Source organism: Falco peregrinus, chromosome 9 (assembly GCF_023634155.1).
Source record: "Falco peregrinus isolate bFalPer1 chromosome 9, bFalPer1.pri, whole genome shotgun sequence".
Classification (NCBI taxonomy): Eukaryota; Metazoa; Chordata; class Aves; order Falconiformes; family Falconidae; genus Falco; species Falco peregrinus.
Window position 1 is genome coordinate 5,453,207 of NC_073729.1, and position 18,179 is coordinate 5,471,385.

The following is an 18,179-nucleotide window of genomic DNA, read 5'->3' on the forward strand; positions in this document are numbered from 1 at the left end:
GTGCTGAATTCTTGTCATTGCTTTTAGCTCAGGGAATGTCCCAGCCTTGGGTCATAGTATTTCTGGGTCAGTCTCAAAGAAAATACGGCACATAGGGAAATAGCATATGCTTAAAATAGCTCAGATGCTGTTGACTTCATTAAGATCAGGCTTGTATTCCTTCCTCTCCCTTTTTTTCCTCTTTGTGACCATCAGTGTAAGTAAAACAAGCCAAATTAGCGGGAAATTTTGTGGTTTTGTATTAAAGCAGTTTAGATGCTTATTCAAACTGTGACGGATTTCAGAGAGATCTTGCAGAACTTGCAATATTTTTAAATCTTTCCTAACAGCTGGCAATATTCCCCATAATTATTTATGCTTAGAGTTTCATCTCCTGCTGCCACTTTTTCCCCCATGTAAATGAGATAGGTGCATTCAGTTGTTGTGTGTCTGTCCCTGTTCTGTGCCGTGTGTCCCATCCCCCCATTTTTTTTGTTTATTTTCTGATTTTCAAAATCACTGACTTTACATGTTGCTCCTCTGGATTTCCTGATGCTTCAGGGATATGTCTTGCTGTGAAAGCTTTGCAGTAGAAAAAATAATTTCCAACATGTGACACTAATGTAGGAACTGTACAAATTGTTAGGTTTTCCTTTATTTCATAGAACTGGTCCCCCCAACCCCCACCATCATCCCAGCCCTGTTTTTTCATGATGCTCAGCAGACCCGGCATCCACAAAGTAACTGATGTCCAAAGCTCTTAGCTGTGTTCAGCTTTAGAAACATTGAAAGAACTGTACAGTGAGAATGTGCTGAGCTGTCATCTCTTTCAAAATCAGCTTTTGCATGCATCTCAGATCAGGTGCCCCTAGAAGGAAGACGCCGGGGAGGGGGAAATCAAATACTTTGTACTGCGGTTCCTCTGTCTTATAGCATGAAAGCTTGTGCCAGTCAGTTGGGATCTAGAACTTCTTCCTCATGGCTTTAGGGGTTCTAGAAAAATGAAAATAAATCTGTTTGGTTTCTTGAAGTTCACACTCCATGTGAAGAAAACAACGGTGGTTGCTCCCATCTGTGTCTGCTGTCTCCAAGAGACCCCTTCTACAGCTGTGCCTGTCCCACTGGTGTGCAGCTAGAAGACGATGGCAGGACATGCAAATCAGGTAGGAGCTTGGCTTTTCTACAGTCACAGTGTTGAGTTGGTTTGGGTTTGCTGCTTAGAAGTTGAACCTTGAAGAAGTGAGTTGAGAGGAACTACCTGATACGCTGAAATCTCACTCTTGTCCTGATGAAGATGGCAGAAATTGTGCACCCAAATCTTCTGCCCAGCTACCAGAGGTGGTGATTTTTATGAACTAAAGTAATCCCTTGCATCAGAAATCAGACAATTTTGACTGCATTTTGTGTTTTTGACTGTATTTTGTGTTGCCAGTTCTCTGTAGGAATGAAGTAGTATGTGAAGCCCATTGCAGAAGAATTTTATTAGAAGTAGGCTGTTGTAGGACGTCTTTCGATTTGGACAGTGGACCATGGACAGGCGTCTCCTCCCTCTCATTCATAACCCAGTAGTGGTCAATGATGCAGTAGTGGTGGCTGAGCTGTTGCCTTTCAGTTGCATCTCAAAATTAGCAATATGCTCGAGACACGTTCTGTATACAGATATGCCAAGAATTTGTTCAAGGCCATGTCCACGTGCCCATGCACTATTTTAGAGATAACCTAGTGACTTGCCCCTGCTTTGATTAGTTTTATAATAATCTGTACAGAAAAATTCAAAGTAAAGATTTAAACTAAAAATACTGTTTCTCTGGCTCTGAAGATTAATTATCCCTTTGTGTCCCTTTGGGCTGCTCTGTCGGAAGGATTTATGAGAAAATTGCACCAGGAATATTTCTTCCTGGGTCTAGTTTGTGGTTTTTGGACATTAATTTTAAAAAGTGAGGCAAAGCTTTGTGTGAAAAGGTTTATAAAGTTTGCTGCTTGAGATAATTGAGCTAGAGAAAAAAAAATGTTCTGGGTGGTTTTTCCATGTCACTGAGAAGTAGGAGGAGAGGCTTGTGTATTACCAGTAGAAGCTGTTTAGAGAACAGCTAGACTGTATGCTTTAGTTGAAAAGTATAACTAGATGTGTAGTTTGTGTCTGTAAGCTGAGTGACTCCAGTGGCGTACTTTGAAAGCTTGGTTTTATCATTGATCAGGAAGCCTCTTTTAAAAATGCATCTTACCAAAGCAGGTAGTTAACACTGATACGGCAGTAGGACACTTGGAGGTGAGGTTCTGGAGAATGTTCTGCTGACGGACTGAAAGACACTCTACTGCCTGTCTCCGATGCGTTTTCAACAAGTCTAGTCAAAGAGTATAGTTATTTTCTGATGTGGCTTGATTCCTCCGAGTCCTAAAGCAAGCATAATAGGTTCTTTTCATTTGTGAACTTGAAGCAGAATTTGAACACTGAACCTCCAGGGTTTAAGGGCCAGCTTTATTAGCTCATCCTGCTGCAATTGAAAGGCTTATAAGGTAGTTCTTGCAGCTGCTGAAAGACCTTTCTCTTTCCTCCTTCCAGCTTTGGAAAGTTTCCCTTTCACAGCTTTTAAAAAAACATTGCTGAATGCCCAGGACAACCTTTTTAGACGTTCATATTGACCTCATGTTTTTGGCAGTGGGAATGAAGGTCAGCCTGCTTTTGGCGTTTTGGCAGATAGCGCAAGCAGGAGTGACTGCTTATACTGTGCTTTCACCTTTCCATTGTCAGGCCAGACAATCTGTCAAGGGTGTTCTGTCAAAGGAGGGCAAAAAAGTGGGATGGGAACAGGAAATCTTGCTTTGCATAAGAATGTGGCCTTTTGGTTCACTTTTATGGATTATTTCTTTCCCAAGCTCCACATCTTTTGTTGTCCTGTCTGCCTTATGCCAACATCCATGTCCTTCTTTTTCCCCTCTTATTAATTAACTCCTTGGTTGCAAGGAACTGACTTTTTGTTCTTGGCAAAAGTCCTTTGTAGTAGAGTTGTATCAGGAACTACGGATACAACAGTGTTGACCACCTCTCCATTTTGTTCCCTGTTGGCTTGGGCAGAAGTGCAGAAGTACAAAGTCACTTGGGCACATCGGCTTCTTTGACATTCGGCTTTTAAGGGAATTACACAGATGCTGCTGGGGATTTGTCTGCAAGACCAAAAAGCATTCTGTTCTCAAAAACCTGTGTCCACTTGAGGAGTTTACTGGTGCAGATGTAACTATGTCATGTTACTGTGTATCTCTGTCAGAAAGTATTCCCGTGCAGAAAAGCCCTGAGGCTCTTAGACTGTTTCGGCTCTCTTGGATATTGAAGAATACATATATTGGTAACGTACAGGTATGAGAGCTCTTTACAAAGAGTGTTGGATAGCAGTGAGCCTAGGAAATTAAGAAAACATGAATTCAAGGATAGGCTGTGCCACTGTTTGCTTTGCTGTAGGTTATGTCTGTATGCATTGAAACTCTGAAACTGGATGTTTACACTTCTTCTAAACATGTAACTGTCAATATGCTGAAGCTGTAAGTATTGTGTTTATGTTCAAAGGATTGTTCATTATTCTGTAGTTTTGGCTTTTAGTGTTGATTCATTCTTGCTTTCTCTCTGGTTCTAAGCAGTTGCTCTGAATAAATTAAAAAAAAATGAGCTCTACAGTAGATATTCATCACTAATAATGGATATTAAATATATGGATAGGTTGCAGCTGGCATCAAGGGTAAGTTCCTTGCTGGGAAAGTGTACTTGTTTTGTGCAGGTAGATGTTTTGTGTTGCTTTCCTCCAGGTGTGTGATATTAAGTCTTTTTTCCTCTGTTGGCTGTGAAAATGCTCTGGACTTGCTTGAAGTTCCCCTATAAACAAGCAAGAGGGGTCATAAATTTGGAAAGTAAATCAGCTGCAGCTGCCCGTGTACTCTTAGCAAAGTGTACATTCAAGCTATGGTCTTCGGAATTCCTTAAGAAGTTGTGTTGGACCACTACTGTCTTGGTGGATGTGTCCAAATCCACAGTTTTAGATGGGTATCCGAACCCAGCCTTGCCTGTGTAGAAGATAATGAAGTCACAGATTGTAGTGCCCATCAGAGCCCGATGGCTCAGGCCTGAAGGGCTTTGTGGAGGGTGGCCTGGTCAGTAGTCATTCTTGGTACCTTGTAACTTCCAGGAATGACTAACCTCTGAAATTTCATGTTTCAAAGCAGAGCTTCCTTTCTTAGACCAGGTGGCTTGCTTTATTTGTGGTTTTATTGTGGGGTTTTTTGTTGTTTTGGTTTGGAGGTTTTTTGTTTGGGATGGTGGTTTTTTTTGAAAGTGGTTGTGGTTTTTTTTTTTTTTTGCTTGTTTGTTTGTTTGAAAGTCTTCTCTAAGCCTACTTGAGCAGTGGCATGAATGTTTGAGAAAGGAACGAAGGTTTGGTTGCAGTCGTTTAAAAGGGATATGTAATTCTACTAATTAGCCCTTTATTCATGCAGTCATAAAATTGTAAGGCTGCTTTAGTTAATCTTCAGTTTCATGCTTTAGATGCTTTCTGATGCAAATAATCAAAGTCTTTAAGACCACAGTAAAAATTGTGTTCCATGCGTATTTTCAGGGAAGATTGGACCGATCAGCAATGGACAAACAAATAGGTTGGTTTAGAAAGCAGAGCAAAAGTGTGGCAATTCTAAAAGCTTGGGGACCTCCTTTCAGTCATTTTGCTGGCTTAGGGCTGTCCTGAGGTTGGTGTTTCTCTCTTTGTTTAAGGATCACGTTAATGTTCTTGATGGACAGAATTATTTTGATTCATGAGTCTTTTGTTTGTCTGTGAGGGCTCCTTTCAGGAAGCTGTTCCTTCGCCTTCGGTCCTGAGGTTCCTTTCCTAGCACTTAGGGAGTTCTGTTGTTGGGCTAGTAGTAGTTTGAAGCGTTGTGAGAAAGATAAATGAGTTAATAGCTAGTGTCACATCTCCGACAGCAAACCATTTGAACCTTTCTTACCTAGCAAGGCAGTCTTCGGGTGACAGCTGCATTTCATCTTCTTCGAGCAGCTTCTCCTTCCTCGTGCTTCTCATTCTTGCTTTCCTTGGTGCACAGTGAGTAACAGGAATTTATCTGTTTCTGTCTACAGCTCTGGTGCACTTTCGGTATAGTTTGCAAGACTTAATGTATTTCCACAAGGGCAAATTGGAGCCAGGATCTTCCCATCCTCTTGTGCTTTCATGGAGCAGGCTTTGCTCTGCTGGTGAAGGTGCAGTCTTGAAATGTGGGATGATTCCCCCTGCTTTTTCCTTCCCTCTTTGCCTTGACCATGTGGTTCGGTTTAATCACATTCAAGCAAATCTAGAGGTTTGTTGTACATCTCATCAGCTAATTGTGAGTAACCCCTGATCCCAGCTTCTCGTACAACAGCCGTCTGTATGCAGCCTTCTAAGATTGAGCCGGTTTCTGTGAACAGCATTCAGCAGCCTGTTTCTCTTATGTTTCTGGAAAATATATAATTTTTTTCTGCTCTATTCACTGTTGCTGGCATACAGCTATTGCTGCAGGCCATCTAAAAGAATGTCAAAAGCCTCATCTTTCTTCTTAGAAGTGGATGTATTTCGCTGTAAGTGGTCACTCCGATTTCTGAAGTTCCCTCTCCTGTTAGTGTTTCGTTCCCAAAGGATCTTACTTTCATAGCACATCATTTTCCGATATCATGGTAACAAGTAAGACAATTAGATATGAAGAAAGAATTTTAAAACTTATCATCCATGGCTAATACCACAAAATATTTTGAGTGAAAGCTCAAATACTCTCCATCTCGCCCTCCCAAGTTTTTACTAGCTTGGCTCTGTAGCTATGGAGCTGTAATAAGTAGGATAAACTAGGACTTCCATGAATGTTCTTTTTTATTTTATATTTTTTAACTTCAGCAAGGGCACTCAGAGCTATGCAATGTCAGAAATAGTCCAGATCCATGCAGGTTCTGGAAGCTGCATACCCTAAGGTTTAAAAAACTATTTTCCAGTTTTGTTTCTCATTAAATGTAATGCTTTGCTGCAGTATATGGATAAAATATTTCAGTAAAAGCTACAGAATTTTACTCTGCTCATTACAAAGCTTCACTGCAGCACTTTCACTTGGCCTTGGCAAGTGATCCATTTTTTTTGATCCATTTTGATCCATTTTACTAAAATCACTGTACTGGTTTGGACTGGGATGGAGTTAATTTTCTTCATAGCAGCTGGTAAGGTGCTATGTATTGGATTTGTGACCAAAACAGTGTCGATGCCACAGGGATTTTTTTAGTGAGTGCTGAACAGTGCTTGCAGTGTCCGGGCTTTGTTCCTTACCCAGCGCGGCCAGCGAGCAGGCTGGGGGGCATAGGGAGTCGGGAGGGGACACGGCCAGGACAGCTGACCCCAGCTGCCCAAGGGATATTCCAGACCATACAGCATCATGCCCAGCACATAAAGCTGAGGTAAAGAAGGGGGAAGGGAGGGCAATTTACATTACAGCATTTGACTTCCCAAATTTTGACTTCCCAATTGGAGCCCTGCTTCTCTGGCATGGCCAAACACCTGCCTGCCCGTGGGAGGTGCTGAATGAATTCCTTGTTTTGCTTTGCTTGCTCGTACAGCTTTACCTGTTAAACTGTCTTTCAACCCATGAGTTTTCTCCCTTTTACCCTTCCCGTCCTCCCCCATCCTGCTGTGGGGAGCAAGTGGGTGGCTGCATGGGGCTGGGCTGCCCACCAGGGTTAAACCATGACCATTGTGCAAACAGTAGCTCTGTTTTCTTGATCTTCTCTGGAGTTTAGAGGGGAAGCTATTAATTTCTGTAAAGTCTTCCTTTTAATTTTGCATTCTGTGTTTTGCTCTCTAATATAAGGGAAATTCCCCGATGATATTTTATCTGTTCATTATGTGCTGGGTGATTTCTCTGTTTCCTCTGTAAACTGTGGCAGATGTGCTTTGAATAAATCAGACATTCCTGAGCGTTACACGCATTTATTATATTTAAATTCCTCTCCAGTGAAATTTAAGTCTCCATTAAGAGGAGTCCTTTTGTGCTTGCTTCCCCAGAGAAACCTCAAATTTCCCCTGTGCATTTCTGTAGGCATTGTCTACACTGAAATCTCTTGGAGACTTAATTTTACGCTGATTTATTTTCTTTCTATTTGTTGGGAAAGATGATGAGTCTGTTCCTGTTCTTGTACTTCAAGATGAGAGACCTCTTGGTAGGAAGGCACGTGGGTGGTTGAGATATAGGTGTATTTGCATGCCATGCAAACCATAGGTGACAAATGTGACATCAAGTGCAACTTAAGCAAGTATTTGGCAGGGGGAAGCGTTTAGTGGCAAACTGCATCAGCAGTCTTCCGTCATAGCTAGACTACTCCTATTTTCTAGTACTAAATCCAGGCTGTGATCGTTAACACCAGCAAGGGCTTGATGTCCATCTATACGAGATGTCCCTACTCTGCCCACGACCTCCAAGTCTGCCATACTGGGGAAAATGCTCTTGGTATTTTGACACTTGCACAAAGGAGCAATACCTGGAACCAAGGGCAGTGCCAGCTAAAGTGCATTCTTTAATGTGCTGAGCATTGCTCAGTATAGATTTAAGTCAAGGAGCACCTGGATGATGCTCTTACTCCTATGGTTTACTTTTAGGTAGTCCTGCAAGGAATAAGGAGTTGGTCTCGATGATCCTTACAGGTCCCTTCCAACTTGAGATATTCTCTGTGTTTAAGTAGACTGAGCACGCCATCTGCAGCAAGGGCTATAAAAAAGTTAAATGATTTTCTGCAATAACTAAGACAAGGAATTTGGCTGAAAAAGCAACGATATAGTAACAGTACCTTAGCTTCTGCTTACCTTGGTATTACTGCTGAACTAGGAAAATGTAAATGCCCATATCCTGCAGGCAGCTTTGTGAGCTTGGTGCCATATTTGCAATGCTCAGTAACAGATTACTTCTATCAGGAGTCTCCCTAAAGGCTGTGTAAAAAGATTCAGCTGGTTAATATGCTAAGGATAACTGTCCGAGATAACATTTAGTCCTACTAGTGACTTGCTTTAAGATTTGACAGAGGGGAAAGTTTAAAGCAGAAATGAAGGAGGTTTGGTTATTTGCATTCCTCTAAAGAGCAGTACCTGTTAGGTACTGCGGCTGAATACAGATAGAGAAAGTCCTCTGATACGATGGCAAGTGCCTGCTTGGTCCCCTACACAGATAAATGACACTACTTTGGTTGTTAACACATCTTTTTTCTTCTGTGACTTCTTGTTCTTTCTGGTTTCCTCTTCTCAGGTGCTTTTAGATGTATTCATACATAAATGTGAGATTTTAAAAAGGCTTTCAAGTTTAAATTTGTCATTCTTAAGCTGGAGATAATCTCAGGGTGAGTTGATAAATCTGAAACGTGATTTGTCCGTTTCATGATGGCAGTTAAACCTGGCCCTACCCAGATCCCAGGAAGGCTCCTGTAGGTTTCCCTGGGACCAGGGTTTGCATCTGAGATCATCTCTAGGTATTGCTTGATGCCCTTTAACAACCCTGAAGTGTTTGTAATCGTTATTTTATATTTTAAATTCCTTACATCATCTGGAACGAAGAGGGATCAGCCATATTGTCTTGGAATAAATCGGCTTACAAGTTAGGGTATGAATGTTTGTTAATTGTTTGGTTGTTTTTTTTAAATGTATACACTTAGTGGGTGCTGTAAACGCTCAAGTGCAGGAACTTGTAGCGTTTGTATGTCACAGGTTACCTGTGAATGGCCTGCTGTAGTTGGCAGGTTTGACGTTGAAACAGGTTCCTGAATTCTCAGTTACATCAGTGGCTTCTTTACCCCAGCAAATCTGCCCTTACAGAAGAGAGGGTTTATCCTACTTGAGATGTGGAAATTAAACTTACTGTACATCAGTGTGAGCATCTCTTAAAGCCAGCATAAGAGCACTGCCACCTCTTTAAATGTAGTATGAGTCAAACTAAAAAAGTTAACTCATTTTCAGAACCTTCTTTTAGTTAAGCAGTAGCAGAGCGTTGGTTGTTTTAAAGCACTAACAAGGAGGATTTCTTCCCTCTTCTGCTTCTCCTGCCTCCCCCAAATGGGTGATGGGTACTTTCTAGAAATCTGCTTCCTTTAAGGTATCTCAGTCTAGGTGTTTAACTAGCCAGTTGGTTCTGCAGTAATCTTGTCCCTGATGTGTCAGAATGTAAGTGGTCATTTGAGATATGGCATGTTGACCTCAACTCGCCAGAGGTGCGTTTCTCCAGTTGGTGACTTTTTTTGCCTGAAAGTGGGGGAACTTTGGCCGTTGAGTCAATCTGACATGGTGGTAGGAGCTGTAGGGTTTCTGCTGGGAAGTTATGACAGCTACAGTTTCACAAATGAACTAGGAAATTCTGTTTTCTCAAATGAAAACCAGAATTTTATAAATTTTTTTTGTTATAATTGGAAAAGGTGGCACTAGCTTCAGGCATTTGAAGAGTCAGCTTCCTTTATTTATCCTTGCTCATGTTGTTGAAGCAGTTAATCAGGGTTGGGTAATATTCCCAGTGTCTCGTTTCTCCTTGCCATTCTTCACAATGCAAAGCAGAAAACAATGTTTTTGGAACCTGCTGGCTAATGCCACAGGGCTCTTATTGTTTTGTATGCAGGAGATAGAAGAGTACTGAAGGAAGAAGTGTTAAAGCCCTTCTTTCTCCTCTCTTGTGTGTTTCTTTATGCACATGGTGTGTTTTGAAAGTTTTGTGTCTGCAGTTCCTTGGCTCAGTAATCATCAACTTACTTGAGCAACTAAGCCTCCAAGCAAGACAAGCAGGCAGATGAATACCTCCATTGCAAAGTATTTCTTCTCATGCAATTTCACCACCAGAGAAGAAGGTCCCTTTGCTAACACATCTTTCTGATTAATAAAGAGAAACTGTATGGACTAATCCAGAATTTCTGATTAAGTAGATCAACTGCTAATTAGAGATGAACAGCCTCTTTGCAAAAGGGAAGGGTTAGGGAGACATTTGTTGTTTGGGATAATTGCTGTTAATCAGCTCTTTCAAGTACCTGTGAAAGCTTCAGCGGGCATTCTGTGAATAACCTAAAATAACTTTCAGACAGAGTCTTCTAGCACCTGGAAGATGCTGGGAGAGAAATCTTGTATATCAGTAGATAATCTGACGATGATCTAGCATTGATTTGGGGCTGTATTGGGAAGGAGCACTCAAGTCCCAGTTTGTCACGAGGAAAAAAAACAAAAGGAAAATTCTATTTTACCTTATTTCCTAGAGCCTTGACAGCTGCCTGCATGCCTGGCTGTGCCCCTTGCCCACTCTGTGATTGAAATGCAACTGCGGAAAACAACAATCTTTTGGTTGCAAGATGCTTTTGACTTCATAGATGTCTTCTGTCCTGTGCCTGATGTCTGACTACCATAGGCAGATGTTATCCAGAAATTCTGGAGGACTTTTTCCTCATTCCCCCCTCCCTCCTATGCTCCCAAAGGTATATCACGCTTCCTTTGCTTATCAAGGAATTGTTGATGTCATGTTTTTCTTTGTTAGGCTGAGTTGGGGCTTCTTAAAGATTAATGTGATCCTTCTCTCAAGGGGGAATTTGTGTAATTGGCATCTTCCTCAATGCCTGCAACCACGTTAGTTCCTTAATCATAGTGATGTCTTCCCTCCAGCCAGCAGATGATCTGCTGAAAGGATCTGGGGGTGTTTTGCAGTAGGTGAGAGGGGAAGTTTGGATAACAGATCAAATGTACGAGTAGTCTACAGTGGTTCCTGCAAGGTGAGGAATTATCCAGATTCCAGACTATGAAAGTGAGCTGCCGTGGGCTGAAGGAGGAAATAGCATTTCACTCTGCGTTGGGACCCAGGTTATACACTTACCCCAAACACGTTCTCTTGATTCTTTAGCACTAAAGCAATGGGCTAGGGTGTTATTTGCTCAGTAGCAGATACTATTAGGGAAACTATATTTCACTGAGATACCTTTGCGATACACCGGGCAGGGCTGTGAAAACTGTTCAGGAATGGATACTTGACAATCTAGGAAATCTAGAGGCTACTGTTTCTATTTCTACTCTATTTTATAAAAATTTCATGAGTGATTTTTTTCTTTCATTCATGTGTAGATCTTGTTTGTTCTGAGTCTCGCTTTTGTTAGCGTTATGTTTATGATTTTATTTGATCTGTATGAAAACATTACAGTACTTTCTATTCACAGCAACTTTTATCCTCCTAAATGGGGAGCACTTTGTGTAGCAACGAAATGAAATGGCCTTGTTTATAATTTCATTGGATGAAAGCCATTAGAAACATGCTGTAAGGAAGAAACCTTGAAGGGAGCGAGGAGCGGTCTGGAAGATCTGCCATACCGTCTTCTAGCTCTGTTGTCAGTGGTTTTGCTGGGATAGTGAATGAAACTTTCTTTTTGGGCTTTGGTGCATGTTTCAGATTGATGACTACTTTCCAGGACTCTGAAACACTGTCTAGTTAGAGATGGTAACTAGCTCATTTCGTGTGTGGTTAGGAGGTTTGGGGTTTGTGTGTGTGCGTATACGAAGGAAAAAGCGACGCTCTCCCTTTCCAGCCCTGTTGAGTCTCTGGATTGATTCTGGTTTTAAGCTGCAGGAGAACCACACCCTGGGTCTGCGCTGGAAAGGTTCGTGTGTAAACTTCGTTATCTTGTGTTCACCATGGGCTAGGTACACGCATGGAGCTACCAAGACCCAGGGATGACTCGTTAAGCTGTGTAGTTTGACCGCCTCTTCAAACGTTGGGTGGCTGAGCTCTATTTTACTGCATTGGTACAGCAACAAGAAGGTTGAAGGCGTTCCCTAGATTTGCAAACCCTAATTTACAGTTGTTAATAACTTTTTTTTTCCATGATGTTTACCCTTTGGCAGATGATTGTGTTAGCTCAGAATTGGATTTTCTGTGGCTCCATCATACTTGGAGCACAATAAATAACGGTTAAACTTCAAAGCTTTATACAGCTATCAGCCTCAGAGGGGGCCTGTGGGATGTAAAGTATTTATTTCTCTTTGTGTAAAGGAGTGCAGCAGTGCAGGGAAACTAGTATGGTCAGGGTCTCATGGTGGGTAGGAAATGTCTGCAATTAGAAATCAACAGAAGTGGGATTGTAGAAAGACTATGGTAAGTGTATTTCTTATTATATATGTTAAGTATATTTCTGTTCAGTATTTTTTTTTTTTAAATATTAATTGTGTATCTTGTTGGGTTGTAGTGAATTTTTGATGATTGTCCGTGTAATTGAAGGTGTCACCGCCAAAACTCTGTTTAAAAGAAACTAGGTGGAAAAATGGCTGTCACATCTAAAGTCAGGGATGCCTTACTCTGAGCCACTGGGGTTGTGTGTCTCCAACAGAGAATAGGTGCATTTAAACTCAAAACCCACGCTTTGCAAGGAAATACCAGAATCGAAAGACTGTACCCTTTTTCTAGCGGTGGAGATTTCTGACAGACTTTTTCTTGGCCCATCCTTTTTCCTATGGCTTGCAATGAACTGTTAGTAAGAATTCTGTGCAAAGGAATGTTTGGGGCTTGCTTTTTTTTTGGTGGTTTTTTTTTTTTTTTTTTTTTTGATAAAAAGTAGAAGCTGAGACTATGATATCTGTAAGCTAACATTCAGATTTACTGTTTCCAACTTTCTCTTTCTTTAAGGCCCAGACAGTACAGACAGACCTCAGAGGGGCAAGGGGTAAGAGTTAGTTGTTCAGGTGCTGTGGGTGAAACCTGTGTGTAAGGGCAGGTTCTTTGCTGGGTACAGTGACAGCCAGACAGTTGTGCTGCTCCGATTCTGGTTACTACCAATGCAGTTACAACTGTTATTTTATACTAATGCCGTTTTGAGTAAGTCTTCGTAAGAGTTATCTAGTCCTCTGTCAGTAGTAACTTTACAAAGCTTTGTGCTCACCACCGTAGTACTGGTTATGTACAAACTTAAGGTGGCTCACAGAAACTCAGTCCTAAATCAGAGCAGGGTAACGATGACCTCTGTGTTGCTGGACTTTCTCTGGAAGAAACATGACTTTTGTCTTAGGCAGCTGTTTTGCTGATGATCTTATCGGCTGTGGCTGTATGAGTGTGTCAAAACTGAATTGTAGGGGTTTTTTTTTCCTGGTTCAGGCAAAGTAACTGTTAAAAGTCTGCTACTGAGATAATGGAAGAAACAGTAGACAATAGCTTTTCGCTGCAACGCACAGACAGATGTGATGTAATTTATGAGTTACGTGAGTGCCCTGGTATTTCCTTTCTTTGTGACAAGTGTTAGTTTTCCCTATGCCTGCTTACCTTTCAATTAAATCAAGTCCTGCCTGAATGTGGGCACTCAAAACGTTCTTTCAAAGAAACCTTTCCTGTTTCTATCGTGCTGGTTGGGTACTCCTGTGCAACTCTTGGTATTAAATTGGTAAACCTGGTGTGTGTTGCGTGCTCTCCCCAGTCGGCAGCGTCAAGTACATCGCCAGCTTTCCCCAGCCCACCGCCATCACACAGTACCAAGCGGTGCGCTCTCCCTCTCAGACTGGAAGATAAATAAAGACCTGAACTGAGACACATAGTGCGTGTTGCAGCTGGCTCTGTGAAGGTACCCAAGGAAAATATATAAAAAGAATTTCCATTTATTTCTAGGTATGACAAAAATTTGATTCAACTCCTTAAAGATTTTTATTTTCTATGGATGTTGAATAGCCGGAATGTGGTTTTACCGAGTGTTGTTGATTTAAACCTTCCATAGTGAGTTTCATTACATCATTTTTCCTGTGGGGTGAAGAGCAGCTAATGCTAAACCCTTGTGCAAGATACTGTAATTGTCAAGAATATTGGCAAGCTTATTAAACAGCATGGCCACATTGCCTGTTTTCATACACTCCATACAGAATAATGAAGTCGTCCCTGTGTCTTGTTCCCCCCCTTTTTGCCATACACTGAAACTTTGCCAGGTGATTCGCTATTACAGCAACTAGCAAAATCCCTTGCTTTTCTGATAAATCTTTTTCGTTTATCAAGAGTGCTGAGATAGCTGTACTCAAACAGCTTGTAAGAGAGTTGCCTGCAGTCAAAGTACTTCTAACGCACTCTTTTCAAAAAGTGCTTACTGTTTTGTTCTTCGGAGAAGAGCTAAACGCTTTCCCATTTTTTTTTCCAGTTTATCTGATTTTTTCACCACAAATATAGAGATTTCCAAAGTTGCCTGTAAATAGACTGGAGTCTATACATGCAGATGCATGCACATGCACATACATAAAACTGGGGGAAGAGTCCCACAATGGAGCATTGTTCTAACCTAATTAGCAGACAGACAAATGGGAAAGGAATAGCGTGGTGTTTTCTGGCATAGATTAGCAGAGGCAGCCACTGCAGTCTACATTTGTTTAGGTTGGGTGAATAAATTGGAGCATTTGTTACTGTATTATAGATGTCTTGTCACTTGTCAAATGTGAAGTGGGCCAAGGGAAGAATAAAAAAGGCTCTTGACAAGCTGGTGAGATGGCCTGCTTCACTGCTGTCAGCTCTGATTGCGGTTAATTTTTCAAATAGAATACAGTTGCCATTTCCAGCACTGAAGCATGAATTTTTAATAACGAGAGCACAAACCAACCAAATCACAGCGAACACTGTACCTAGCGTGGATATTAAAAATAATTGATTACTGGGTATGGGAGGAAAGCGTCACATGCGGGAGCAGGAAAAAAAAAAGTCTCTTAACCTGTTTCTATAGGATTTCTTGATTACAAAGGGAGTGAGAATAACTGTGTTGAATGGTATTATTGTTTTCTGTTCTGTTTGTTTTTTAAATTCAGATATTGTTCTGCATGTTAACCAGAACAGTTCATCGGCTTTTATGGATATTAGACCTACTGAAAAGTTCTGTGGAAAGTCTGCAGAAAGCTTCTGCTGAATAAAAAAAAAAAAGACTAGAGAAAAATAAACAGTTCAAAGTTTAAACCAGTTGGAAAAATAAAACGATGATTTGAACTTGGGTCTTAAAATGCTTTCTAAATGGTAACCTTAGAGGGACCTAATTCCTTCTGTTTTTCTGATCTATGGTTTGTATAGAGGACTTTACATAAACTTCTGCAGAAGCGTTTGGTGGCTGCAGTTGTGATGTTGGAATAGCTTGCATTCCCCGCTCCCCCCCAAAAAAGGCTTTTGTTCATTGTATGGTGTTATATGTGACCATGTTATAACAGTTAGCAATTCTGCTGGGAATCTCTTTATCATGTGATTACAAAAATGACTGCGGCGAGAGAGGTTTTTTGAAGACGAATTTAATTAAATAAATGCCACAGCACTTTAGCACTAGGGAAATAGCTGGCTGTAACGTATTAGGTTCTAGGGTATCTCGGATAGCGCTAGGCAAGTCACAGCATAACACTCCTGTAGCCTTGAAAACATTCCTAGCAACATTAATAATCAAAATACCTTCGTGATACAGATAAAAATAATGAGCCAGACAAGCGTGTTTGTCCAGGTTTTTAGAGAGAACCAATGTCAAGTTCTCATGTCTCAGCGGTGTGTTCAGAGCCTGCTGCCAGCTCTTTTTTCCCCTAATAGAAATTTGTTAATATGAGTCAAATACGGTTATAACCAACACTGATTTTAAGTTATGTGTTAATAAAAGCCAGGATTTTTGAACTTATCAAAACCTACCCGTGATAATGATCTTTTACCCAACGTTCAAGCGGGGGGCAGAGTGTGGTGAAATATACTGTGAGAACATTTTCTCTGTTCACATGTTTTTTTTAATGTCTAAAGATGTAGATGCATGTCTGTCAAGAGTCTCATTGTGTGATCATTTGACTTAGTTTTAAGCATCTCTACAGCAGAAATCGCCGAGCAGCCAGAACTTGGCTACAGACCAAGTAGCTCATTGCCCTTATTTCTTTTTCCCATAAGTCTCAGTTAGAAGTATGTTAGAAATTAGAAGAATTTCTCAGGAAACATCTAGTTCAACTACCAGCAAACTGTCCCTGTTGTCAGCTGACGTGCAGATTTTTACTTTTTTCTGGTCTGCTAGGTCATCTTCTCCCTGTTTGTTTTTAGCCATGTATGTCCGTGGGACAGAACTAAGGTTGGGAATATTTCTGCAGTAGCGTTTGCCTGCAGAATAAGCCAGAGCAGCTGAATATGTCAGAAACAGGATTATTTTCTTCCCCTTGCAAGAAGGTCGTATTCCTGTAATTGCTGGTTCAAGGGGTCCTGGCTGTCCTGTTCCTGCTCAAAATACTCTTTTGTATGCAAGTGAATGTGTGCTAATACACACGGGCGAACGCGTGGCAGAGCTGGGTGAGATAAAATCGAGTGCGATCCTTGCTGCTGTGAGGAACTGCAGACTGGTTTGGTATTGCTGTATTACTTGTGGCTTTTAGGGGAGTATTGAGCGTCTTTCAGCCTGTTGCCTAGCCAGCATCTCTAGGTATAATTTAGGGCTTAGGCTGCTGGTTCCTTCCTCTGGTACTTTCAACTCTGACCTTGTTCACAGTGAACCAAGGTGAAGCTGCAATCAGTTGTGTGAAGAGGGAAAATGTATGCATCTGATTCTTATCTGTCTGTTCCCATGCAATGATGATTGTAATGTTGGTTGCCTGAGAAATACATGTAATATTGGTAATTGCTCTGTTATCACTTGCTAGGCATTTATTTGATGCTCCTCTACTTCACGCTACTCCCACTTTAATATTAAGATTATGATTTCAGACACATTAATATAGTAGAAATCCAGAAGTTAAGATGGATATGAAAGAGTGCTGTGGGTGGCTGAGCAGCTGCTGTGCTGCTCACTTTTTGAGACAGTTGAGCTAAAATAATTTAAAATTAATTTATGATTTTAAACTTTTCTGTGTCTGTAGAGCACTTGGATGACCAGATGCATCCTGCTTTCTGTGTTGAGTTTCGAGGCCTGAATTTTTACTTAACTTGCACTAAACAAGGTTTTATTTTGACTCCAAGTGGAATATTTCAGAAACACAGAAGCAAGACATAAAACTTTGTTGTTTTTGCAATAAACAATTTTTGCAATAAAACAGTTGTAGATCGGTGTCCTGGTGTGCAGGTGCTCTCTGTAACAGTGATTCCCCCCCTTTGGCTTTTAAGGTGAGATTTTAATTTGCATTAGAATATCAAACGTTTTCTGTGTGTTTGAATGTATTAAGAAATAGGAAATTTTGGAAATTTTTCCTGTAAGGAGGCTCTGTGGTGGTGGACAATCTGTGTTGTTGGAGGTAATATGGAGGTAACATTAATCCATATATAACGTTACCTGGGTTCCTTCTCATTTCTGCTGCTGTCAAGCTAACTGGACAAACCAGTGTCTGTCTGGTGACACTGTAAGTTCTTCGGAGATGGTAAAGTTGGAAAAAACCAAGTATGTGTAATACTTAGCACCATGGGACTTAGTACCTGTTAAGTTCTTCCAGCAAAATGTCAACACGATTAAGTTAACGAAACAGAAGTGATCTAAAAGCCTTCCTATTTGAACAGGCTCCATAAAAATGCCATTTTTAGCACTGCACAGTTTTGAATGCAACCCTTTTACTGTTTTGAAGATCCTCCCTTCCTGCTTGAAGTGGATTCTCTGCATATTGTCTTGGTTTTGACCTGTTTCCTAAGCAAGAGGTGTCAGTGTAGCCCCAAGGCTGCTGTTCCTGGGGTAATCCGTGATGCAGAGAGCAAGAACAGAGTCACAGGCGACGGGCTGCTTCTGTTCCCAGAGAGCTCTTTAAAATAGCTGCCTGGGCACATCCCGCATGCGATGTACTCTTGAGTGGTTACAGTGGAGGGGTTGACAGTGTCACCTTTCGTTCATGCTGTTTGCCGTTAGATGTAGTTAATATTTCAAGGATGTTTTTTTCAGAATATACATCTAGCAAAGAAGCATGGTAGAAGAGGAGGTATAAGCTGTGTATTGGCCTTCTGTCCACCGTGGTCTTTTTTTAAGAAAGCAGTCGATTGATTGATTTTTCACTGCTTAGGAAGTAAACCCACACTTTTAACCTCAATGATTCTGTGATTCTGTTGCCTTAAAATTAGTTTTGCGTCAGCTTTGGCCAGATGAGAAATACTTGCAGTAGTTGCAGTTTGCTTTCTTGTTGGGCTGTCTGGAGCAAATCATTAATGTAATTTGTTTACAAAATTCTCAAGTCTTCTGTTTGCCCTTGTCATTTATTAAGTAGGGCTTTTGCGTGAAAACC

The 18,179-nt window shown here is 41.1% G+C and overlaps 1 protein-coding gene across 1 annotated transcript in view; it reads left to right on the plus strand.

Moving 5' to 3' along the window:
• The window catches only part of LRP5 (LDL receptor related protein 5), a 160,958-nt gene that overhangs the window by 54,798 nt on the left and 87,981 nt on the right, over positions 1-18,179 (plus strand). The window contains exon 5 of the mRNA XM_055813999.1: positions 1,011-1,142. Coding sequence (XP_055669974.1) covers positions 1,011-1,142 — 132 coding nt within the window. The remainder of the gene's footprint in view (positions 1-1,010; positions 1,143-18,179) is intronic.